Source organism: Bos taurus, chromosome 11, assembly GCF_002263795.3.
Source record: "Bos taurus isolate L1 Dominette 01449 registration number 42190680 breed Hereford chromosome 11, ARS-UCD2.0, whole genome shotgun sequence".
NCBI classification, from domain to species: Eukaryota; Metazoa; Chordata; class Mammalia; order Artiodactyla; family Bovidae; genus Bos; species Bos taurus.
Window position 1 is genome coordinate 44,731,270 of NC_037338.1, and position 19,037 is coordinate 44,750,306.

Here is a 19,037-nt window from a genome sequence, read left to right on the forward strand (position 1 = left end):
CGGTCCAGAGCTTGCGGTGGGTCTGGAAACTGCAGGGCCCTCCCCTGACAAAGGACTGGCTTTGTGGCCGCCCTCCAGGGGAAGTAACAGCCGGTGGGGGCGCTGGCAGGAACCCGCTCCCTCCACGGCTCTGGGCAGTGACAGCTCCGTCCCAGGCTCCCGAAGGGGCGCCAGAGAGAGAGCCCAGGGAGAGAGCCCGTGTCCAGTTACAACTCCTCCTGTTTGGCCCCAGTCAGCCTGTAAGAGCCTGTAACTCAGCGACCAGTCCTCCTGGGTCTGCATCTCGGGTAAAGGATAAGGGATGCTCTGCACCTGGCTGTGCTCCTTCCACAGGGTTGAGCACTGTCAGCCCTGCAGCGGTGGGGATCTGGGGCCTGGGGAGTAGATGGGGGAGGGGGCAGCCTGTCCAGTCCCACCTCTCAGCCCCTAGAGTCTTCAACACAGCCTGAGGGCATCTCCTGGGCAGCAGGGGGCCACTGTTCTTTTGGGGGGTCTCAGCTTCTTACAAAGTAATTGCCTGTGTTAGTTACTTCCTAACACTATGTGCTGTCACATCAGAACATTAGGAATTCCTACTGTGTGCTTGTAGCGTGTTCTGCAGACCTAGCGGGTATGTAAGAGGTGCCCGACCCACTCAGCACAGGGAGCCTGCGTGTGGCCGGGAGCCACGCATGTTCCCTACAAGATTCACGAAGGTAACAGTGTGTTGCTCCCCAGGGTCCAGAAGCTGAGGGTGGACGGGCAACCACGTGGCACCGATCGGTGGGGGCCGCACGGGCCACCCAGCTGGTCCCTCACATCCCCACCCAGCCACACAGATTGGACATGAGTTATTCCTCCAAGAGGACAAGGGGTAATTTGAGGCCAAATCAACACCATTGCTCAATTTTTATATCCAGGCCTTTTGTTACTTTTAAACCATTTCTGGCACTTAATAATGTCACTCTAAGAAATGCAAACAATTCTTTTAGATTGTGATTGTAACCATAAGAAAACATTTATCTGAACTCCCTTGACCGAGATCACTACAGCCTGCACAGTGCAGCAAGACAGCCTTGAAGCAAGTGGGAAGCTGTTTTAATATAAAACACCTCAAGGCCAGCTTTGAGCAGTGGGCCTGTGAGGTAGTTTCCTGGGTTCTAGGATTCCCAGAGGTTCTCCAGAGGGCTTCCATTGTCTGATCAACCTCCCTCCTCATCATGGCTGACATGGAGTCTCTCTGGCAGATCCCACAGGACAGGTCTGTACCCCAGACGTCCCTGGCATCCATCCAGACTGGAGAGGCTTGTATTTCATGAGCTCTGACCATTTTCTCATCTACTGGGCCGAGTCTTAGTCCCTTAGAGTCACTGTAATAAAACACCACTGGCCAGGTGGCTTATAAACAACGGAAGTTCACGTGTCACGGTCCTGGAGGCAGCAAGCCCAGGACCAAGGCACCAGGATGGCCAGTGTGGCCTGACCAGGTGAGGACTCTGCCCCTACCCCTGGGTTCTGGCTGGCGCCTCCTCGCTGAGCCCTCCCGTGGTGGAGGGACAGGGGCTCCACGGGTCCCATTCAAGAGACCTTCACACCTGACCTCATGGCCTCACAAGCCTCAGGGGTCAGGATCTCAACATAGCAATTTTGGGGGTGCACAAACATTCAGACCACAGCAGGAGGGTTCAGGACCCAGGCTGAGTGCACCCAACAGCCTGTTGGATGCGGAACCACACGCAGCTCGTCTGCTGCTGAGCTGACCATTCCCGCATCCTGCAATCTGGTGTTCCGCCCTCCCACGTGCTGCACGAAAGGCTGCAAGTCCACCAGCCCAGCCGATGCCATGATTTCAGCCAGAACAAGTTCTGCCCCTGATGTAACACCCTGCCCGAGATGAATAACCTGCCCCAAGGTAACAGACCAAGAATGGCAGCTGTTCCTAAGAGCTCAAACAACGAGGGCCTGGACAGAAGCCCGAGCATGTTTGGCAAAGTTAAAAAGCAACTTTTTATAACTGGTACTTTTAAAATTCAAATCCTCTCAAATAATTTTGGAATTATTTGAATTGAATTACATTGAATTCAACTGAATTACATGCATCACTACCAAACATTTCATCTACGTGGGTTTTTAAATTTTTATTTGAGTATAGTTGATTTACAATGTTATTACTTTCTTCCAGACAGCAAAGTGAATCAGTTATGCATATACAGACATTCCCTGTTTTCCAGATTCTTCTCCCATAAGGTAATTACACAGCACTGAGCAGAGCTACATGGCAGGTCCTCATCTACGTGGTTGGTAAACACCAAGTGGAACGTGCTGACCGACTGCCTGGGAAACGGACTCCGACATAGAAACGTACAGGTCAATGCTCCCCCTTCTGTGGGTGCAGTCCCGTGCTGTTGTTACCCCAGCGCCTGGCAGGAGCTTCCAAGACCTCCGGCTCCAAGAGCCCCGTGTATCCAGCATGTGGGGACATCCTGATTAAGTTACCACACGGCAGACTGACTGTGTTCACTGTTTCTCTGGGTGTGTGTGCATGTGTGCTCAGTCGTGTTACTGGGTGTGTGTGCATGTGTGCTCAGTCGTGTTAAACTCTTTGCGACCCCATGGACTGTAGCCTGCCGGCTTCTCTGTCCACGGGGCTTCCCAGGCAAGAACACTGGAGTGGGTTGCCATGCCCTCCTCAGGGGATCTTCCTGACCCAGGGATTGAACCCGGCCTCTGGCATCTCCTGCATTGGCAGGCGGGTTTGTTTTGTTTTTTTTTTTTTTTTACCACTAGTTCACTTGGGAAGCCCTCACTCTCTCTCTATTTCACTCAAATGGGAGATTCACTCTGATTTTCCTTTTCTACTAAAACAAAACAACTGTGACATGAAGTAAAGACATTGGTGCTGGCAGGTTCCTTCTCACGCCCCCGTTTCTGGCACAAACGCCCATTTCCTCCACAGGAGGACAGAGGTGAGGGTAGCCAGAGCACAGGATGCTGCTGCTCCCGTGATGTTCTGCCCCTTGGTCAGAGTGCTTGCGGCTGCAGAGCAGAAGGAAGCCACGCAGCAGGAAGGGTCAGAGTGCAGAGCTCAGGTGCTCTCGTCCTCCACCAGGTGCAAGGGGGGCTGCACCCCTGTCACCTGCTGTGTAGGCCCAGCCCGGTGGGGGCCTGAGAGGGGTCCTCACACACGGGCCTGGGGATGCCACTCTGGCTCAAACAGGACTTACTTCCAAGTTTATACCTGTTTGTGGCCTATGAGGCATATATCATACACCTGCTTTAATTATTAGAGAAAAGGACACACTGACCAGAAGTAAAGAATGTCCTTGTTAAAGTAAAGGTTAAACGCTGCCCTTCCAGGACGCCAGTACTAGTCCTCAGACGATGACTCCCTCCCAGGGGCCAAGGCCACGTTGTCTCTGCACGCGCTGGCCTGTTGTTTTTCAACCTTGAAGGAATGCGTCCCTGACGTGTTTAATGGTCTCTGTTCTGACAAAGAGAAAACTGTACTGAGACCCGGCTTCCTTGGAGCAGATTCTCAGTCACCCAAGTGGCTGTCTTCTGGGTTACAGTCCGCAGTTTGGCTCAGAAAGTCACAAGCTTCTCTCTATTCCTATTGTGGATTGTTTATTGATTATTTCCATCAACAGGAGCAAGAGGCACAATCTTTAACAGCAGAAAACTGGGGAATGATGGGCAGGTGGTCAGCCCCCTGGTGGGGACCCTGTGGGCTCTGGGATGGGGGGGCAGACTGCATGGCTCTGTGGGGGGCTGGACTCCCCAACTCCAAACACATGCAGCTTATTACAGATGAGGGACAAGAAGCAGGGAAGACTTACTAAGTCCTGCCACACAGAGGCAGCCCACTGACACCTAATCTCTGCTCCTGTTCAAAACCATACACACTTGTGTTTCCACGAGTGGGGAGGGCTGCTGACAGTCGCCTTGACCAGTGATGATAAAACACTCCCAGCTCTGCAGACACTGTCCAACAGGACAGAGACATGTAGGCCCTTCCTCCCCAGCTTCCGGCCTTCCAGGCCTGCCCACGCCCAGTTCCTCCTGGAAGCTCCTCTGGGTTCTGGCCTGTGCTGGCTGACCTGTGTCTGGGAGCTGTGGAATTCGCGATGCCCTAAGCCTGCTCCTCCTGCAAAGGGGCCAGCCCGCACAGACACGCCTCCCAACCAGGCCCTTAGGCTCCCCCAGCTCCCAGCCAGTGGGACCAGCTCTACCCATGTGAAGTCCCAGGGGACAGGACGGGCCAGCCAGTGGGCAGATATGTCCTTGCCCCAGGTCCCCCGGGATTGGGTGACTCCATCTAAGGGTCCCACCCACGACCTCAGCCTGGCTTCATGCCCTCAGTAACGAAACCCCCTGGACTGCCATAGCAGCTGGAATCTGCAAGTGGCTTCCAGGCCCCTCCCACTGCATCCCCATAGTCACTCAGAAGGGCAGGGTTTGGTTAACCTGAAGAACATGCTCAGAATTCCTCTTATAGGCTGGGCAGATTTTCTTTGCGTGTTTAACGTCTTTCATGGGAAAATGCGCCTGGAGCAGCCCCTCCACCCTCAGGTCACTTCTCTTGTCACTCATTCTGTGACCACAAACACACAGTCTCATTTCTAAATGTCCTTTTTAAGGGATCTACTGTGACCTGAGCAAAACACACAAACTCGAGAAGGTGTTGTTTTTCAAACACAGAAGGGCAATATTTCGAGTGAGACTGTTGACTTCAGGGAAAGCCGGGTTACGATGAACTCTTCTGCAGAGCGTCCAGAGCACCTTCACGACCAAGGTGGCCACGACCTGTTTGCCTTCTGGCTCTCAGCTAGGTTCTTATTTTAGTTCTGACTCAGCTGGGACAGCTCCCCTTTCGCTGACCTTTGGTGGAGCTGGAGGAGGAAGCCAGCTGAGTTACTCTGACCATCTGTGACCCAGCTGACTGTGAGGCCAGCCTCCTCAACGAAAAACACAGTGAGACTTTCACGACAAAGGACAGAAAGGAACATTTTTCTCAAGTCAAAACAACCCTTTCAAATTTTAATCTACATGTCTCTCTGCCAGTTGTTTTCTTTTAAACACAGGACATGTTTTCCTGTACATTCTAGCACATTAAGCAACATTTGAGAATACTGGACAAGAGGAAGTGGAGGAACTGAAATATCGTGTTTTCTGATAACTTTAAAAACTTTCATTAACTCCACACTTGGCGAGAGACCTGCTTCATCTATCATGCCCGAGATGCCCCTGAGGTACCGTTGGGGTATGTGAGGGCCGAGCAGGGTATCCGGTGCCAGCTAGCATCTCTCCGTGTCCCCCTCTTCCGGTCCATGCAGCCCCCCTCCTCCCACAAGGCGCCCTACCCACTGGGTGAACTAGGATTTTGCAGGCAGGTCGCAGGCTTGGGAAGCCTTCCTGCAGGTTGCAGGAAGCTCTCGGCCAGTCCCCAACTTTTCTCAGTGGGCACAAGTCTGTGCTGCTAGAGGAGTGGTGATCACGCCAAACCTAACCGAACCTGACCTGACCTGACTGCAGGCAGGCCCGCCCACTCCTCGAGAGCACCCCTTGGGGCTCTGTTCCAAATCTGGGCACTGGGCCATGGAGATGCCACTCAGCCTGCTGCCCCTTCTTCCTGGCCCCGCCCCCAGTGGGCGTCCTGGGTGGGCAGGGCTGCTCCTCCCGGCCTCCTGCAGCCCCTCTCATCTGAGCCCTTAAGAGTCAGTGACCCATCTTTACAGTGAGCCTTCCTTATTCTGACCTCCCTGTGGATCCCCTCCCCACTGGACCCAACTCACTGCTTGAGGCTGCACTCAGACCTGGATCCAGACAAACACCTACACCTGTGTGTGAAGCTGGGCGGGGAAGGGGGCACATGGTAAAATCACCAGGATCCAGGGAGCTCCCCACCTGTGTCCCTCTGAGCCCGGGGAAGGGTCCCTCTGCCCCTCCCACCCACAAACTCCCTGGAAGCTGCGGAAGGGAGGCCTGTGCAGGGGAAGCACAGGACTCAGGAGGCTGAGTGGTGCCCTGCGGTGTCTTCCACATTTATGACTTAAATGATATAAAAGGGACGTGAGTCTTCCTGACTCTGGGGCCCTAATCCTCTTGTCAACAGAGCTGATGCCAGGGTGGCCGTACACCTGCCTGTCCCCAGTCCACACCAAGCACAGCAAAGCACAAACCAGAACCATCTCTACTTACTGCATAAATGAGAGCAGAGATGCCACCAGAACTGACCTGGCCCAGGACACATGACTGAGCTGGGAAAAGAGAAAGAACAAAATGACCAAGCTTTCAAAGAGCTCAGTTTACCAGGAAAGCCAACTGGAAGATGCACACTGAGAATGGTGCCAACAAATCCCACCTCCGGTGCCACAAACACTCCCGCCAAGCTCTCCGACCAGGAGACCCTGACTTCTAAGTGTCCAGTTTCATAGGAATCCTGCTTGGCAGCTGAGCCAGAACCCCCACCTCCATCAGATCCTCGAATCCCTCCCCCCACCTCCATCAGATTCTCTGCATCTGACTGGTTCCTCTCCCCATCCCCCAAATCCCCATCCCAGGTGATGTCCAAAGCCCTGGCTTGTCTTCAGCAGGAATCCCGTGAGGTTGGTTTGGCTCAATCCCTCTCCCACTACACCGCCCAGCCCCAACGTCCCTCTCAGTAACTCTCCATCGCTGACCAACCCCCGCGTGTGCCTTGGCTGTAAACCCCTACTTTCCTTGTGAGACTCAGAGCTGACTGCACATCTCGGCCCCGCTGCAGGTTCCCCACATTCATCCCAACGGTCCTTCCAGTTCCCTGACAGTACCCACATCTGTGTGTCACCACCCCACCACAGCTCCAATGAAGACAGGTCAGCAGAGTGGTAACTGGTCATTTCTGGGATTGGGCTATAAAGCGCTGTACCTCTCGTCCCCTCTCTGGGGCCACTCACACCCCCACCCCCTTCCAGCCTTAGGAAGAGGCAGATTCCCAGACCCTCAGCACAGGCACTGGCCCACAGGAGATGGGAGATGATCACAATGGTGACTGCAGGCCTGCCAGCAGCAAATCCTGCCCACAGGTCAGATCTGGCTGCCCGGCTGGTTTTGTAAATACAGTTCACCAACACCTGGATTCACATATTCCAAGCCTGCACTCACACACTATGACAGAGAGCTGAGTAGCTATGACACAGACAGCTCACAAAGCCTGAGATATTTATCACTGGCTCTTAACAAAAAGTCTGCCAGCTCCCATTGCTGCTAAGTGCTGGGTAATTTGTTTCTCACAGAAGATAATTAACGCACTCGCTCCTGCAGCATCTTGGGCCTTTCTCTAACAACATGCGGTCTCTTACGTATCTCTCTCTCTCTGCTTTCCACGCACACTAACTTCTCTGCTAGCAGACAATGAGTATTTCAACCAGCTTCCCCACTCACATCGCTGGCACGTGGCAGGACCTTAACGACGCAGACAGAACCACAAACGTCTAGTGCAGAAAACCCACAACCTGACAGTATATCCTTTAAATACAGCACAATATTAAATTAAGAAGAGCCCAGACTACAATCTGTGCCGAATAGGAATTATTTCCAGCTAAATCACTTACAAGGCATTTCTTGACTGCCACACAAAGAATGATTCCAGATCTAGGAAAATTTTTGATCTTTTTTGGTTATACTTTTATAAAACCTCACTGTCTAAAATACCTGTGGCTCAGTGGTAAAGAATCTGCCTGCCAATGCAGGAGACTTGGGTTCTATCCCTGGGTTAGGAAGATCCTCTGGAGTAGGAAATGGCAACCCACTTGAGTATTCTTGCCTGGAAGATCCCCTGGACAGAGGAGCCTGAGGGGCTACAGTCCATGGAGTTGCAAAGAGTCAGACATGACTTAGCAACTAAATAACAAAACATCAGGTGATCTCCAACCCTGCCTAGATTCAGTTCACTTCAGTTCAGTTCAGTCGCTCAGTCGTGTCCGACTCTTTGTGACCCCATGAATCGCAGCATGCCAGGCCTCCCTGTCCATCACCAACTCCCGGAGTCCACCCAAACCCATGTCTATTGAGTTGGTGATGCCATCCAACCATCTTATCCTCTGTCGTCCCCTTCTCCTCCTGCCCTCAATCTTTCCCAGCATCAGGGTCTTTTCAAATGAGTCAGCTCTTCGCATCAGGTGGCCAAAGTATTACAGTTTCAGCTTCAACATCAGTCCTTCCAATGAACACCCAGGACTGATCTCCTTTAGAATGGACTGGTTGGATCTCCTTGCTGTCCAAGGGACTCTCAAGAGTCTTCTCCAACACCACACTTCAAAAGCATCAATTCTTTGGCGCTCAACTTTGTTTATAGTCCAACTCTTACATCCATACATGACCACTGGAAAAACCATAGCCTTGACTAGACGGACCTTTGTTGGCACAGTAATGTCTCTGCTTTTGAATATGCTATCTAGGTTGGTCATAACTTTTCTTCGAAGCCTAGATTACTGACATTAGTTTTCACCATGAAACAAAGAATATGTTTTTTGGCACCTGGAAATGTTACTGAAATTTTCCAGAGAGACACTTTTTTTGTTTTGTTTTGCCACACCGGGGGCCTGCAGGATCTTTGTTCCTCAACCAGGGATGGAACCTAAGCCCTTGGCAGTGGAAGCGCAGTCTGAATCACTCTTGGGGATCCAGTGGTTAGGACTCAGAGCTTTCACTGCTGAGGGCTTGAGTTCAACCCCTGGGCGCAAGCTGCAAGGTGAAGCAAATAAAATAAAATTTGTAAACCACTGCAGAATCTCAGTTTTGCCCCAACAACTTCTGTGTGCTAGAGCTACGAACTAAGGCTGGCAGCAGAGACTCTCAGAGGTCAGCACACACTCTCTGTGCTCTGATTCCTGGTTGGGTCCCAGCTCTGACTCCCTCCACACAGATGCTGGGGCAGGAGGACAATGTTCAGGCAAGATAAAAAGCAGGATATTCTCCTAGTGTTTAGTTTTAATTTTAAGCAATATATTCATTATGACACAAAAATGTCATGTGCGTGTGCGTGCATGCGTGCTAAGTCGCTTCAAGCTGTGTTTGACTCTGCGATCCTATGGATGGTAGCCTGCCAGGCTCCTCTGTCCATGGGATTTTCCAGGCAAGAATCCTGGAGTGGGTTGCCATGCCCTCCTCCAGGGGATCTTCCCCCCAAAATTTTTTTAGCTTTTAAAATCTATTTTCTCTGGCAAATCTCTATGAATTATCAATGAGGCAGAAAAATTCCATTTTGTTCCAACAGGCATTATAGGAGGTTACCCTTGGTAAATTTTTAACTTTTAAGATATGATCAGGTGTATTCTGACTGTCAGGTAAGAAATCTTAGCCTAAACCTGAGAGAGGCCTAAGTGAGTAGTCAAGAGTTCACACTCTGAACACTCGGTTCCCAAAGTGCCAACCATGGGTCTTCTAGGCCCTTCTTTCTCTGTGAACAGTGCAGCACCCTGTGAGAACACCTCATAGCCAGAAAAGCTGGGAACCGTGAGAGAGGCCAAGCTGGTATAAAGATTCATTATTTTATATTTATATAGAAATTATTTATTAATAATCTTACCCACTGTGTGTTTGGGAAAGATTTCATAAATAGAACAAAAAAAGCAAAAACTTTATATAAAGAAAAAGATGAATAAACTATCAAAATTAAAAAAAAAAAAAAAAACACCTCTGGGCTTCCCTGGTTGCTCAATGGTAAAGAATCCGTCTGCCAATGCAGGAGACACAGGTTCGTTCCCTAATCTAGGAAGATCCCACATGCAGTCCCACATGCAACTAAGTCCCACATGTAACTAAGCCCATGCACCACAACTACTGAGCCAGGGAGCTGCAGTTCCTAGGGCCTGTGTTCTGCAACCAGAGAAACCAGGGCAGAGAGAAGCCCCAAACCACAAGTAGAGAGTAGCCGCCAATCTCCACAACTAGAGGAAAACCCGCGCAGCAACAAGGACCCAGCACAGCCAAAAATAAATAAATAAGTAAAATTATTTTAAAAAATCCTTCTGCTTTTCAAAGAACATTTATAAAAATAAGAAGACAAGTCACGGACTGGGAGGAGATTTTTGTAAAATAGGTATCTGACAATATCTGACCTGTATCTGGAATACATAAAGCACTGTTTCAACTGAATACTGTAAGAAATAATACAGTGAAAAATGGGCAAAAACTGAACGGTAATTTTGCCAAAAAAGATACAGGATATCTTGTATAAATAACACAAGAAATAACACTCAACTTCACAAATGGTGAGAGAAATGCAAGGAGACGTCAGTACATGCTCCAGAAAGGCTAAAAGTTGAGGCCCCAGACCTCAACAAGTTTGGGGGAGGATGTGGAGAGAATGGATTCCTGGAACACGGCTGGCGGGATTACAAAATGGTACAGCCTCTTTGGAAAACAGTTTAGCCATTTCTCAAAAAATTAAGTGTGTACCCACCAAACAACCCCGCCTTTCCCTGCAATTGAAAGGAAAGCACAGAACTTGTATGTGAACATTCATGCAAATATCATTTGAAACGGCCAAGACCTGGACGCCACTCAACCCTCAACCAATAAATGCAGTAAATCTATAAGTGGACAACGGCTTAGCAGTCCTGAATGATCCCGAGTCAGGCACCGTGGACTTGTCTCAAAACAATTATGCTGAGTTAAAAGAGCCAAAAGAATACAGAGGGTACATGATTGAATGGTTCTATTTATACACAACCCTAGAAGATGAAAATGCAGCCAGAACGACCACAGTGGCCAAGGGTCCTAAGGGACGCGGGAGGGTCACCGACACAGGCTGGGACTTGGGGACTTGCACAACCTTGATGGTGGTACTTGTCAAAACTGATCCAGCCACACATTAAACTGTGTATCTACTGAGCTCATTCGTTTCACCTCAACAAAGCTGTTTCTAAAAAACTGCACACTGGGATGATCTTTACTATTTGGGAAAAAACACTGCTATGGGTGGGATTCTGCCCCCTAAAGGACGTGCAGACGTCCTGACCCTGGTACCTGGGAATGTGACCTTACTGGAAATGGAGTGTCTGCCAACTTAACTAAGGTACAAGCTGAGGGTGCACTGGAACAGGCAGGTGTGACACCCACGTGTCTGGTGCCCTTACGAGGGGAGAAAAGATGGAAAAGAAAGAGAGGAAGACGCCACATGGTGACACAGCCACAGGGGGAGTGGACACAGCCACGGCGGGGGGGGTGGACACAGCCACGGGAAGACACACAGCCACAGGGGAACACAGCCACGGGGGCGTGGACACAGCCACGGAAAGGGACACACAGCCACAGGGGGAACACAGCCACGGGGGGTGGACACAGCCACGGAAAGGGACATACAGCCACGGAAAGGGACACACAACCACAGGGGGAACACAGCCATGGAAAGGGACACACAGCCACGGGAAGACACACAGCCACAGGGGGAACACAGCCACGGGGGCGTGGACACAGCCACGGAAAGGGACACACAGCCACAGGGAACACAGCCATGGAAAGGGACACACAGCCACGGAAAGGGACACACAGCCACGGGAAGACACACAGCCACAGGGGAACACAGCCACGGGGGGGTGGACATAGCCACAGAAAGGGACACACAACCACAGGAAGACAAAGCCACGTGGGGACACACAGCCACAGGGGGACACACAGCCACAGGGGAATGCACAGCCACGAGGGGGACACACAGCCATGAGGGGGACACACAGTCGTGGGGGGAAACACAGCCACAGGAAGACACACAGCCACGGGGGCAAACACAGCCATGGGGGAACACAGCCACAGAGGAACACACAGCCAAGGGAGGACACACAGTTATGGGGGACACAGCCACGGGGCAGACACAGCCATAGGGGACACAGAGCCAAGGGAGGACACACAGCTATGGGATGACATAGCCACGGGGGGGCAGCCACGGGAGGACACAGCCATGCAATGAGAGGCCAGGGTGGGGTGATGCCCAACAAGTCAGACACACTGAAAGACCCCCTGCAGCTGTTGGGGGAGCTGCCAGGCTGATTTCTGACCCCGAGTCTCCACAGAATCACATATTTCTGCATCTGAAGCTTTCCTGGCTGTGTGGTACTTGTTGTGGCAGTTCTAAGAAGCTGATGGGACCACTGATCTGTATGAATGTGAAACATACTTCATGATTATTTCTAAAAGTAGATTATACATAAGAACATTTGTGTCTAAAGTGGATACCGGCAGTGTTTCTCAGGAAAGCCTTTCACAAGCTTCTGTTCTAAACAGTTTCAGTTTGAGGTAGGAAGAACTTTCATGACTCTTGTGTGCTCTTTAGACACATGTGTCCTGTTGCAGAGCACAGTCTTCAGTTTCAACTCAAAAGGAAAACATCTTCTGGCAGTGAGCAGAGCCAGGCTAGTCTCTGTTTTTTTCTGCCTGAATCCATGATCGTGCCAAGAAAACAACAGGTGTGTGGGGGTCAGAGTTAGCGTGGTTTTGTGCAACTCTGAGGTGCCTGGTGTCACAGGTGCTCAGTCCAACAGCAGCTCATGGGAGGAACACTTGCAGGTGACCCTCTGGGACCCAGACCCTGGTATCCCAGGGTGGCATGGCCTTGACTCTGCACAGAGTAGGTGCTCATCCCCGGTGTCCCTGGGCAGCCCAATCTCAACTCAGCGCACAGTAGGCACTCATCCCTGGTGTCTCAGGGTGGCCCCGCTTCAACCCAGCACACAGTAGGCCTTCATCCCCGGTGTCTTGATTTGGCGCACAAGGAGACATCGGAGGAGTGTCAGCTGAGTGAGTAACCCACACAGGGCAACATTCACACAAAACACTACCTCCTGTTAAGCCAGTGGCGAGGGTTTAACACTGAATAACGGTAGTGATCTTTATCCTTGTTTTAAAGAGGAGCCTCTTGAGGTTCATCTAGGTTTCCTGACCCAGCAGCCTGAACTGGGCGTGTCTAACCTCAAAGTCAGCCCTTCCACCCCTATTATCCGAGGAGCATGACTTGATACTACACACAGACTTCCGAGGTGAAAACCCTGCCTCTCTAGATCGATAGAGGACTTTTTCCTGGCTAAGCTCTCAGTCCTAAAATACACAGTCACTTCCCTGCACCTGGGGACAGAGAAATGGCAGAAGCCCAAATCCCTTCTTATCACCAGGGGACGACAAAGCAGAATCAACAGAAACACGACCCCTCAACCCAAGGCAACAGGCAATACACCTTAAGAATGATTCTTCTTCCGGTGATGTAAACTCCAGACAAAAGAAAATAATCGCATTGTTTCAAAGGCCTCTATGACTACACAGGTAACCAGCCCCTCTGACGTGTAGGTAGGCTCATTCATGGGGACTCTGGCAACTGTGAAAATAAATCAAAGACGGCTGGTCTCAAATGTTGTTTTATATAACTTTTTAAAAAGTAAATTCTTTAGGATCTCAAATCTGAAATCAAACTATTTTGGGTAAGTTTTTGCTCTCAGAGCAAGAATAGATTGGAGTTCATTTCAGTGGTCGTGATTACCTGCCTCTCTGGTCAAGCATGATGCGTTCAACATTCCCATGAAACCTCATCCTTATCCCTGGTGGTCCCATGGTTAAGACTCTGCACTTCCACTGCAGGGGCCACGGTTCAACCCCTGGTCAAGGAACTGAGATCCCACAAGTTGCATGGCACAGACAATAACAACAAAAAACCTGTTTAATCCAGTCAGTTCAAAGTTAAGATGGCTGAATGCAGCTAAGAGACACACGAAGTCACAGCGAAAAAAATCCAAATAACGTTGGTGTCAACACCGGGCTTCCCTGGTGGCTCAGTGATAATCTGCCTGCAATGCGGGAGACATGGGGTCTACACCTGAGTCGGGAAGATCTCCTAGAGAAGGAAACGGCAACCCCCTCCAGTATTCTTGCCTGGAGACTTCCATGGACAGAGGAGCCTGGCGGGCTACAGTCCATGGGGTCACAGAGTTGGACACCACTGAGCGACTTAATGCTGCAGCTCTCTTCAAATGCAGACAAGAGTGGACAATTTTCAAATAAACGTTTCCCTCCCAAAGTACAGATATTGTGGTAAATTTGTAGACAAATTTAATATGTTTAAAGAGCTTCCTTGTCAATTTTTTCCTTTAAATAAATTAAACTCTAAAAATAAATCCATAGGAGAAAGAGCAATAGTATATAATGTATTTGTTCCTCCCACATCTAAGTGGAAAAATCAAATGCATGAACAGAGGGTCCGCAACACACTGATGTGCTGCCCAGCATAGGTGTCAGGAGCAGGGTTCCCTCAGACAAAGCCGCTACCCCTCACAGCGAACACAGCAGTTTAACCCATAGCTTAATGTGGCAGGGGCTTTTCAGAACCTAAAACCTAAGAAAGAAATTCAGTAGGGGCAACAAAAACTAAAAATGTGTTGTCTGAGGCAAGTTATGGAAATAGAAAACTCCTAAGCTCCTCAGTTACAAAGGTCTGGGGTTTGTGATGTCCTTCCTTCCCTTCCAGGTACATTCAGAAGTTGCTCTGCCTTCCTCTGTGAAATCCATTTCAGTAACAAAGAACCTTCGAAGCCACCCCGACCCCCACCAAGACACCATCCACAAACCTCACCCCTAAAGAGCAGAGAAAAACTCCTCTGAAACGCGTCCTAAGAAGCCAAAGGGATGCATGTCTCCACCGTCCGCAGCTCTACCATTACTGGTGGCGGACTCAGGACTAAGAGAGACCCGCGGAGCTCAGGCTGCCCATCCCCGTTCTCGCGGCTCCACTCACCTGAGCACTTCCTCCCGCTGCCCCGGGAGCCTCAGGCTGTCCGGCCGGTCCCTCCGCCGGCGGTAGAGCCCCGACTGCGAGAGCTCTTTCAGCTGCAAGGCCGTCATGCTCCCGACCCTCCAGGGCCCGCCCCCGACCCCCGACCGCGACCCTCGGAGCCCGGCACCAACGGAGACTGTCCTGTCCCACGGGCACACCTGGCCCAGGGAGAGGCCTGGGGCGGTGGCGCCCTGCCCGGCGCTTCCTGCTTCCCCGACGCACCCCTTCCCTGGGCCGGGCTTATCTCCGCCTGCACCTGGGGGGGGGGGGCGGGGGGACCTGGTGCTCACGTGTTGACCAACAGGCAAAGCCTGGCGGCGGTGAGCCATCACACCGGCGCCGGCATGAATCCTACCAGCATCGTTCTGATCAAAACCGGCTGAAAAGTCCCTGAAAGGTAGCGACTAGAGGAGGGGCCTGCCCTGTTCTATTTGCCAGGAAACCCACCAACACTTCACAGGCAGCTGCCGGTGTCAAGAAGTGCCTGGTCATCAGGAGCTCATAGGGACATTTTCCTTAAAAAAAAAAAAAAAAAAAAAGCCCAGTTCTCAAGGCATCAGCTAGTTCCTCCCTCTCCACTGAGCTCTAAATCCTCTTTAGAAAGGAAGGAAGTGCCTTCTTTCCTCCCCCATTAAATGTCACTCAAAAATTCATAACTGAAAGGAAAGTGGTTTCTTCTACCAACCCCCATTCGGGGATTGTCTCAACTCAGGATCGCCTGGGGTCCTTTCACCTGAGATGCCCAAAGTTTACCCAGAACTGTCCTGGGTGCCCAGGAGCCCTGCATGTTTGACCCCAAGTAAGGAGGGCAGGTCTGGTTCCTGGGGTGAAGAGTGTAGGTGGGTGTCTGCAGAATGGGGGACAGACAATAGGGACACATCCTTGTCACCCGGCCCTGCAGGATGCCAGGAAGACAGCAGGCAGCTCTGACTCAGCCTCTTCTCAGGACAGGCCACTCTTGCTCTCGGCCAGCAGCCTGGCTTTGTGGTTCCGGCAATTTCTGTCTGTGTCAGCATCTTCCTGCCAGGATCTCCTCCAGGCTGAGAGCAGAATGGCTCTGAAAGTTCTTTTCACTCCAAGAGTTAAAGAGTTAACATACTCCCCTCTCTAGGACGTTTATTGTGAATCCAAGTATTGGGGCATCCCATGGAAGCAGGGTCTCTTCTTGGTCTCCCTCCTTCACTCAGCACTGCAGCCCTGGCTTCCCTGGGGCTGCGACCCTGATCCCATCGCCCACTAGAAACATGACTTTCTACAGCTGCCATCAAAATGCAATATCCGGTTTTAAAGAAGATGCATTGGGGAAATTAGTAATTGTTGTGTGTGTGTTAGTCACTCAGTCGTGTCCGACTCTTTGCGACTTCATGGACTGTAGCCCACCAGGCTTTTCTGTCCACGGGATTCTCAAGGCAAGAACAGTGGAGCGGGTTGCTATTCCCTTCTCCAGGGGATCTTCCAGGCCCAGGGATCAAACCCGGGTCTCCCACACTGCAGGCAGATTCTTCAAGGTCTGAGCCACCAGGGAAGCCCAAGTAATATTGTTACCACTCTAGATTTAATTAGTGATGAAAGGTAAAAGCAAAGAAGTGACAGGTGTTGCCTTCCCTCTCTCTGGGAGGGGACACAAAACTGGTGCTTGGGAGCCTTGGCATTGGGCAGAGCAGCAGAAGACAGCTGTGTACCTCCTGGACTTTCACTGTCCCGCTTATTCAAGATAAATGCGAGAAATATAGAAGATTTACATATACCTTTCATACAAAGCTCTAGAATCCTACTGAGACCCCTCCCCAAAAAATACAGAAAAGTTGAAAGTTTACAGTAATAGAAACCTCAAATCAGGACTCCTAAAGTGTCTAATTCTTATAGTTTTTGTCATGACTGGTGAAAAACGCAGAGAAAAAAAATCTTTTTTTTTTTTTTTTTTTACTCTAAGCATCAAAACAGGTAAGACACCTAATGAATAGAACACAATTACTTGTGGCCACTGCAGACACAGAAACTTTAACATAGGACTATAACATAGTTATATGGATATGTCCTATAACACAGGACATATGTATCTATAAGAAAATGTAAATAAGAGAGCTTGATTTTGGTTTTTGTTCATGGTGTTTTTTTTTTTTAAACTTTTTATTTTGTATTGGGGTATAGCCAGTTATTAACATTGTGATAGTTTCATGTGAATAGCGAAGGGACTCAGCCACACATATACATGTATCCATTCTCCCCCAAATCCCCCTCCATGCAGGCTGGCACATAACATTGAGCAGAGTTCCCTGTGCTGTCCTTGTTGGTTATCATTTCAAATATAGCAGGGTGCACATGTCCATCCCAAATTCCCTAACTGTCCCTTCCCTCCTCCTTAACCCATAAGTCGGTTCTCTAAGTCTGAGTGTCTCTGTTAAGAGAGCTTCATTTCTAAGAGACCTTTTGAAGGTTCTAGGCGGCCCGCTGACAAGGAGAAAGGGCTTGGAAACCAGTAAAGCTGACGAGACAGGAAACACCTTCTGTGTAGGATGAATCCTGTAGGTGATGAGTCTAAGGTTAAAAGGATGTGAACAGGAAAAAAAAAGAACAAACCGAAACAATTCACGGCCTTTGACTTTTAAAATAGCTGTGCTGACAGATAGAAATTTCAGTAAACTGATGCTAATATATGCTACCAACTGGGTAAAATTAAATCCCGAGGTTTTGGGCAAAGGTCTTTTAACCACTGTCATTTTACTGACAACAGATTGAGACAGACAGAGCTGTCCCTCCGGCCCAAGTTCACTGGGAGTTGCTGTGCGGGGTGTGCAGCTGGGGTGACCTACCCCCAGCAAAGTTTTCTGTGTGGAAAGAGGGAGGGGGAGTGCACAGGAGGCAGCGACAAGGGCATCTCACATCCCTGGTTCCTTCCTTTCAAGCTTTTCCACCGAAGTTGTCAACTGAGCCTGGGTGGAGATCAGGGCTATTTAAAAATAGTTTTAAATTTCAAAGGACTGTCTAAGCATCTGGTACTGAGGGAGGCCATGTGGGTGTCTACATGGGAAGTTCATTTCTCAGAGTAGGGCAGTGCTCCCACCTGATGAAGCTCCCGGGCTCCCCGCCCCCACCTTTACTGCCCATCAGCTGCCAAGGAGCTGAAGGTTCATAAACACGCCGCTGAGGGGCACCTCCCAACTCCCACCACAGGGGCGGCTGCTCTGTGAACCTGCCCGCCCGCCCACCGGGCTCTCCTGGGACCTGACGGCTCTGCCAGTTTATTCTCTTAGATGAAATGACTATACAGGAAGGTCCAGGGAGCATCGCACCAGGCCTTGCTCTGCAGGTTGACCTCTGACCCTGGGCCCCACCTTTTGGGGGTCATGGACCATCTGTGAGTCTGATAAAGGTCAGTGAGCCTCAGCAATGACTGTGAGCACAACACTGCCTCCACCTCAGGGCACAGGCAGGGGACTTACAGGGACCCCCCTGCCTTTGGCACGGGGAGCCCTGAGCTCAACTGCGGCCAGACTCCGGTTCAGGGGAGTTACTGCTATCCTCCTCAACTTCTCCCCACTTCCCAGCTCATCTCTGCCTCTGGCCTCACCCTCCTCTCTGTCCTCCACATTTGCAGGAGGTCTTCCCAAACATAAACTCAAAGGTAGTGGAAAACCCTGCAGTGCCCCCTACCCCAGCCAATCCCCCGCTCAGTATCACTGCAGGCGTCCCTCTCACAGTGGGCTTTGGGACGAGGGTCTCCACCTGCTCCGCCACCAGATACCAGCCCTCCCAGAGAAGCTGTACAGCTACTTCATCTCTGGCCGACAAGGCCAGGTACACCGTACAGCAGGCATTCCCTAAGTTCTCTTAGTTGGTTTAGTTGTCCAACCAACTGATTCCAAGAGACTTGTCAGTTTATGATGACGCTAAGCTTGAGATGAATGCCCCGGAGCTTTGAAACTCCTAACCCTAACCCTGTTTTGCTTCTACATTTAACATGCGACGTTACCTAAGTGAGAATCATAAAGGCACATCCCTTCCATGATTTTGGGAAATGCTACTTTCCTCGCAGAATCCCCGACACTGTGTATATGTAGGGCTGAGCACCTCCCATGAGCATGAACACTTTCTTTTGTGAGAAAAACTAGAACACTGGCCCTGGTCTGCCCCTTCAGCTGAGTCAGCGAGGTTCTCAGTGTGCCTGCTCCACGCACTCCTTCAGGCCATGGGGAGTGAAGAGAGCTGGTTAAACCCTCTGCCTTGAAGAATGGGCTGCCAGTGTCCTGCATGGCAGGTTCCT

The 19,037-nt window shown here is 50.7% G+C and overlaps 1 protein-coding gene across 5 annotated transcripts in view; it reads right to left on the reverse strand.

Annotated features, from left to right (window-relative positions):
- The window catches only part of LIMS1 (LIM zinc finger domain containing 1), an 82,804-nt gene that overhangs the window by 17,444 nt on the left and 46,323 nt on the right, over window positions 1–19,037 (reverse strand). Inside the window, exon 1 of one of the 5 annotated variants that reach the window (XM_005212661.3) lies at window positions 14,735–14,986. The exons of 3 other annotated variants lie outside the window; for them this stretch is intronic. In XM_005212661.3, the coding sequence (XP_005212718.1) occupies window positions 14,735–14,841 (107 nt within the window). In that variant the 5' untranslated portion in view covers window positions 14,842–14,986. Of the gene's footprint in view, window positions 1–14,734; window positions 14,987–19,037 lie in introns of those variants that run through there. One more of the 5 variants, XM_010809979.4, reaches the window with a different exon arrangement.